General features: G+C 52.4%; 1 protein-coding gene across 5 annotated transcripts in view; it reads left to right on the top strand.

The window, feature by feature from the left end:
• Positions 1-1,502: 1,502 nt before the first annotated feature.
• The window catches only part of VAMP1 (vesicle associated membrane protein 1), a 31,288-nt gene continuing 26,291 nt past the window's right edge, over positions 1,503-6,499 (top strand). For 4 of the 5 annotated variants that reach the window (XM_038144622.1, XM_038144656.1, XM_038144648.1 and 1 more), the window contains exons 1-4: positions 1,503-1,654; positions 2,292-2,451; positions 3,270-3,428; positions 3,675-3,726. In XM_038144622.1, the coding sequence (XP_038000550.1) occupies positions 1,653-1,654; positions 2,292-2,451; positions 3,270-3,428; positions 3,675-3,726 (373 nt within the window). In that variant the 5' untranslated portion in view covers positions 1,503-1,652. Of the gene's footprint in view, positions 1,655-2,291; positions 2,452-3,269; positions 3,429-3,674; positions 3,727-4,121; positions 6,410-6,499 lie in introns of those variants that run through there. The other variant, XM_038144638.1, reaches the window with a different exon arrangement.

Raw genomic sequence — 6,499 nt, 5'->3', positions numbered from 1 at the left:
CTTAGTTGTTCATTTAGCTGCTAAGTAATTGTGGAATTATCTGCTGACTTGATGTATCTTGCTACAGAGCAACGCTGCTCTGTCTCCAAAAGCATTTGTTTGGAAGCGGTAGGGAATAAATGGAAAGAACCTTCTTTAGGCCTAAGCCTGAGGAAAGTGAAGTCAAACTCTGTTTAAACAGCTGAAGTCCACATTTTCAGTGGCAGGGTGACAGACCTGTGGGACTTGCCAGAAGGTGTTGTGGGTTCAGGAAGCTTGCACAGATCCAAGTGGAGACAGCAGGTATAGCCAATCCTTGACTGAAAATATGTCGGAAACTGGAAAAGTATCAGAGAAAGTATCTTGTACCCTTTGTCATCTCTTCAACCCTCAGCACCAGCCTGGCAAAAGCTCTGTGGCCACTAATTCCATAAGCTCAAACTTATTTGCAGTGGTTATTGGAATGGTCCTCAGACTGCAGTGGAAAGGCTGCCAGGCTACAGAAGCTTCTTCCTCAACTTGTGCCTTCTGTCTGAAGGCAGAGTGTAAAAACCTGGAGTTCTGAGGTCAGTGCTAGACTGCTCCTCTCTGCAAATCTCCTGTCTCTAGTCACAACACTGCATTTTTCTTCACCTTGTAACCACGGTCTTCTAGTTACCATGCTGTAATCTGTAACATACCTGTTTTGTGTACCTAATAATCTTTGAGATCTGACACAAAAAACTTACGTGAACGTCCTGCATCACCTTATGGAAGGAAAAGGTAGTTTAAGTGTGAGCCTACACTTGTCACTCTACTCACCACACAAAATTCTGTATGAAGAGTCTTCTTGTTCCAGTACACTCCTGCCCCGTTTTTTGTCCTGAGTTGGAAGATCTCCCCTTCTGATCCAGCAGGCTTCTCCAGATATTTAGACGGAAAAACCCCAAACACATTGCCGTTCTTAGGGCTGCTGTGGGAGCCTCATTTCTCCCAGTGGGCTGCAGAAGCTTGTTCGCTTTCATGACGTACTGTATGCTGGAAGCGGGCCAGCGACACCATCTCTTAATTACAAGGACAGCTTAGCCAGAGCCAACAGACACACTGCGGAGGTGGGATTTCGGGAGCGCTCCGCAGCCCCCACCTCCGCGGCGCCAGCCGGGCCGGGCTCCAAAACAAAAACTGAACGGGGCGGGTAACCACGATCAGGCCCTGCGTGACCTACACGGAGCGCGGCCGACTCGCTCAGGGCTGTCGGGGCCGACGGGTCCAGCGGCGGGGCCGTGGATGGGGAGCGGGGCCGTGGATCGGGAGCGGGGCCGGCCCGGTGGGGCGGAGGGAGCGCCGGGCACTCCCGGCCCGGGCGCCGCGGGACCTCCGCAGGGGCGGGGCCAGGGCGGGGGCTGGGCGCAGAACGCTGCTCCCATTGGGCAGCCCCACGGCGGGGCGGGGCTTGTCCTGTGGCGGTCTGGGGGCGGGGCTAACGTTATGGCCTTTTCCGCAGGGCGCGGAGTGCTGATTGGCTGAGGAGGAACCCGGGGGCGGTGCCGATCTGCCGCTCTCTGCGGATCAACTTTTGATTGGCTGCCGGCTCTGTGGGCGGAGCCCCGCTGTTATAAGAGCGGGGTCCGGGGGTCGCGGCGCTGTCGGTGCGAAGCTCCGTGCGCTGTCCCTCGGTCCCCCCCGGCCCCGCCATGTGAGTGTCCGCCCGTCCGACGGGCCGTGGGCGAGCTGCGGTGGGCGCGGCGCGGGGGTGGTGCTGCAGCGTGAGGGACGGGGGTCGGCGCAGAGCCCGCGTCCTGGCCGGCGGCGGTGGGGTCGGGTGGCGCATTGCAGCAGCCGCAGGCAGGGATGCCCGCACCGCCCCCGGGCGGTCCCGCTCCCCCGCTGACTGCGTGGGTGAGTGGGTGCGTGGGCCGTGCCCCAGTGGTGATGTGCGGGGCCACAGCTGGAGCCAACCTGGCCGGCGGCCACCACTGCGCCCAGCCCGGTGGCTGCCTGGTGCCCCCGCGCTGCCTCCCTGTCCCTCTTCCCCGCCTTCCTTTCCCGTCTCTCGGTCACGTCCGTGCGGCCAAGTCGCTGTTCCCCCCGGGAGGCCGCGACCGCACCCGCAAGCTCCTTCGACGAGGGGCTTGTTCCATTCCCGCTGCCCCCTTGGGCTTGCTCCTGCTTTAGGGTCTCCCACGGGCCCGCCTGTTCCCGATCCTGCGGGATCCAGCGAGGCTGCTGCCAGCGCTGCTGGAGCCTGGGGACACTGGGGTTCCTGTGGATTTGGGGGGGGTTCTCTCTCGAGCGGCTGAGTTTTCTCCTCGCTCATATATGTGTTCCCTTAGGTCTGACCCACCTCAGCAGCCTGCTCCCGGCGCTCCCGAAGGAGGGGCACCCGAAGGAGGCGCTCCCGAAGGGGCAGCGCCCGGTGGGGGTGCCCCGGGGGCTCCCCCCAATCTGACCAGCAATCGCCGCCTGCAGCAGACGCAAGCCCAAGTGCAGGAGGTCAGTAGCTCTGCCAGCCCTGATGGATGCCTGGACTCTTCTCCCACTGCTCTGCAGCAGCGATGTTCCTGACCCGTGTCTGTCACTGAGGGGGTGGCTTCTTTTGTCATGCCAAAGCCAGAAATTAATTAATGCTGAATGCTCCAAAATAGGGTGGCAGTCTTATTAAAGAGGCTGGAGGAGAGATTGCTTTATGTTTAAAAGCCACTTAATTCCAGATATGACTTCCGAGGACCAGGCTTGCTAGATTTTTTTGGTACTTCGTTATCACGCGTCTCTTATGGGAATAAAGCTGTACAGCATCCAGGACAGCTCTTAATCCCTGCGGGCTGCTTCAAGGGAACGCTGTGTGCCGTGGTGTGGGGGAACCCTTGCCTGGCTTCCCGGGATCAGAGTCGGTGGCTTGGCTGCTGACGCGCAGTAGCGCCTCTGTGCCTCACCGGGGCAGCAGCACGAAGCTGATAAGGTAATTCTGCAGCTCTCGGGGAGTGAGCGAGCGCACGACTCCTCTCTTAAGGAAGGTGGCTTTGGCTTGCTGCTGGAACGGAGAGCTCTTAGAAGCAGATGAGAATGCGAGGCTGAGGGCCTGGTTGAAGTGTGCTTGAAGTGGTGTTTTAACAGTGACTCTCGGATTTTTTTTTTCATTTCAAAGTAGGCAGTGACTTGAAATTACTTCTTTCTTACCCTGATCTTTCCCCCTCCCCCTCGTTCATGTTTTTTGTTCGTTAGTATTGCAACATCAGTTACTGGCTAAGTAACTCCTCTTAGGTTTTCAAGTGTCTTTAACAGAACTGCTCCCGCTATTCTTCCTTCTGCAGGTGGTTGATATAATGTGTGTAAACGTAGACAAGGTGCTGCAACGAGACGAGAAGCTGTCAGAGCTGGATGACAGGGCAGACGCACTGCAGGCCGGCGCCTCAGTATTTGAAAGTAGCGCAGCCAAACTCAAAAGGAAGTACTGGTGGAAGAACTGCAAGGTGAGTTTCCTGGTGCCGTGATCTCCTTGTCAGGAGGGAACTGGGCTACTCCTCTCCTGCAGAGCTTTCGAGTACAGCTGGGGCTTACTAACAATTTCAAATGCTTAAGATTCTTTCACTGTGGGAAGGCTTTGAGGCCTTGGCTGTCATGCCTTTGGGGCCTGGCTTAGGTTCCCTGGCTGTCAGGAAGAACGGGAGCTTGTCAATCTGTTCTGAGTATTGCTTTTGGACAATCTTTTTCTTCAGATGATGATCATGATGGGAGTGATCGGTGCCCTTGTGGTGGTGGTGATTGCAAGTAAGTACCAAACACCTCAGGCTCAAAGGTGAGGAGACACCAGCTCTAGAATACTTTAAACTTTTTCTTTTTGTTTTGAGATCTTGAGGGTCTTAGTTGCTTAAGTGTCAACTCCAGTCTTTGGGAAAGGGAGGTAGAAGTGCTGGAACCTCCCTCACTTAGTGTGGAAATGGTATGCTTTACCTAGTAATATGGGGAATGCCATCATTGTAGAAATGGGAAATTCTGCCTGCCAGGTCAGATAAACCTGTAAGTATGAGGGGCGTTTACCCTGGCGTGGGTGGGTTGGCAGGTTCCTTCCCTGGTGGGTGGTTTGGAGTTCTCTGAGGGACCTTTGGTGTAACTTGCCCTTTTGTTCTTTCCTTTTTTCTCTTTTTCTATTGCTTTGTCTCCAGTCTACTTTTTTACTTAAATGTAGCTCCTTCAGTCTGCAACCTCCTGTCCCCTATTACCTTGCCTGTCTCTTCTTGCCTCTGAATTTTTCCTTTCCTTCCCTTTCACCTAGCTTCTTCATTGATTTCCTTATTGGTTTTAATTTATCTTCTGTATAGGACTCTGAGCCGCTTACTAAACATAGGTAGACTTTTCAATAGCTGCTGCAGCTTTAGGGAGCGTCCTCTAAGTTTAGAGGAAAGAGAAGTTGAGGAAGAGTGGGTAGCTATTTGCTCCTGCCCTTCTGCAGAGAACTTTTTGTGTTTATTTTTGGGTGTAAGCTTGTCAAATAGTGCCTGTGTGAAATCTAGCAAAATAAGAATGCCTTAACACAGTGCCTTTTGGGATGAAGGACTTCAGCATGTGAGAGCCTTTAGTGTTCTGCCTAAAAAGAGTGGCAGCATGACTTGAGCTTTTCATCGAGCTTCTGAAATAAAAGCTAGTTTGTGTTGGCCAGTGGCCGTGAGCCATCTAAGCTACACATGGTGATGTAGGTTTCTCTAGCCATGGAGGGGTGAGCGCTTGAAGGAATTATTTATTCTGCCTGTCCTTATTTCCAGGTGACTCGCTGCCTGAACGTGGCCATTTCAGTTTTTATAAAGGAGGGCCTACATGATTACCTCAGACAAGTGCAACAGGCTAAACACAGTTAAGTCAAAGGAGCATTGCTACTATCTAAAAGGCATGTGTGGGAGTAAAGTCTCTCTCCACAAGGAACAAATGAACAACAATTAGTCTGGTGGGGAGTGTCAAATATGCCTTTCATCTATGCACACACAAGCCAGGACCCTGTAGCTTCCTGCTGTCTTGTAGCTTTCCAGAAGGAAGACTTTGGAGTAGTGGCAGAATGGGAATTGGTGTTTTGCTTTTGTCTGACTGGGTTGAACGTCAAGGAAGCTCACTGCCATAGCAGATAGAGGTGAAGGCGCCTGGAGGTATTCCAGATGAGACTGAATGAGCTGCACAGCTTTCTGATTAAGAATACGTGCTCTCTTGCTGCTGCCACAAAGCCCTAACTTTCAGCAGGAGTTAGAAAACACTTGAAATGGTTGGCTGGGGATTCAAAGGGAAATGGTGCTCTGGGCATGCATATTGCAAAGTGGTATCAGATGTGCCAGTTTGGCGACTTACACCTCTAGAGATCTTGCTGATCAAACTGAATCCTCCTACTTGCTGTGGGTTCTCTTGAATTTAGGTCCAGGGTGGTCTCTGATAGAAGTAAACTTGTGGCTGTGGCTTTCTGTGAGCGATTCCCTTGTTCTTCTCCATCAAAAGTAACAAGAGCTGTGAGTTGTTTGAATGTGTTGTCAGACATGGGTTAAATGAGCTGCCCTGTTTCTGTGGAGTCTTCTGAGGAATGTGTATCTTGTCTTTTAACTTTTTTTTAACAAGCTGAGCTGTAGCCTGTAATCTAGACTGGAAAGAGGGTACTCCTCTAATTTAGAAAGCTCTGCCTCTGTTCTAGAATACACTGGGATCTGTTTAGCCCTAAGAGGAGGCAGGGAGGACATCACTGGAGTTCCCAGATAAGAGCAAAGTACAAAAGATGGGGGGAGCAGATGCTTTTTGTTTCATTGGATGTGCTGGGGAAGCCCCTTTCTGCCTCCCAGGACACCTGGTAAGGGGCTAGGTTTTGCATGCTCACTTCCATGCCCCCCAGCATTTTCATTTGAGTTCATCTCCCTGCAATTCCATTCCTCTCCACCTTGGGGGAGGGCAGAGATGAAGATCTGGAGTGGAGCGGCCCTCGTCCCCTGAGCACATCCCTAATTCCCTGTGGAACTGAGATGGGATGGACGGTCAGAAGTGCATCTGCTGAAGAGGAGCCAGGGCCTGCTTGTGCCACCTACTGCTCTCATTTTAGGGGGTAGGCTTTTACAAGCTTGAGGCCCCCAGACCAGCAATTCTCTTGAACTCTTCTAAACAAGCCTTCGGTGTCCCATTCCTCCTGTCTCTCTGGGACCTGAGGTCCCCCTAGGCTGTCTCTTTCATTTCTTTCTCTAAGATGTTGTATGTTGCCTCCTCCTCTGCTCCCTTTCCCCTCCTTTGTGTCTCTGTGCATGGGCAAAACAAATCACCAAGGCCCTCTTAGTAAAAGCAAGGGACTCTGCTGCCCACGGCCTCACAGCCACTCATGCACGTGCAGTTTATTTACTTCCTCTATAAACACAACTGTAATCTCCTCTGGCATGTTCTAGAAATCAGCTCATGTACTTTTAATGGTCTCTAAGAAACACAGTTCACCACCTTACTGAGTCTGTCTGGTCTGTCAGTGAGCGGGAAGGGGTTGGGATGCCAAACTGTTGGATTTTTTTTGGTGTTTTTTTGGTGACTTTAATAG

This window comes from Motacilla alba, chromosome 1 (assembly GCF_015832195.1).
Source record: "Motacilla alba alba isolate MOTALB_02 chromosome 1, Motacilla_alba_V1.0_pri, whole genome shotgun sequence".
Lineage (NCBI taxonomy): Eukaryota > Metazoa > Chordata > Aves > Passeriformes > Motacillidae > Motacilla > Motacilla alba.
This window is presented reverse-complemented; position numbering and strand designations above follow the sequence as displayed.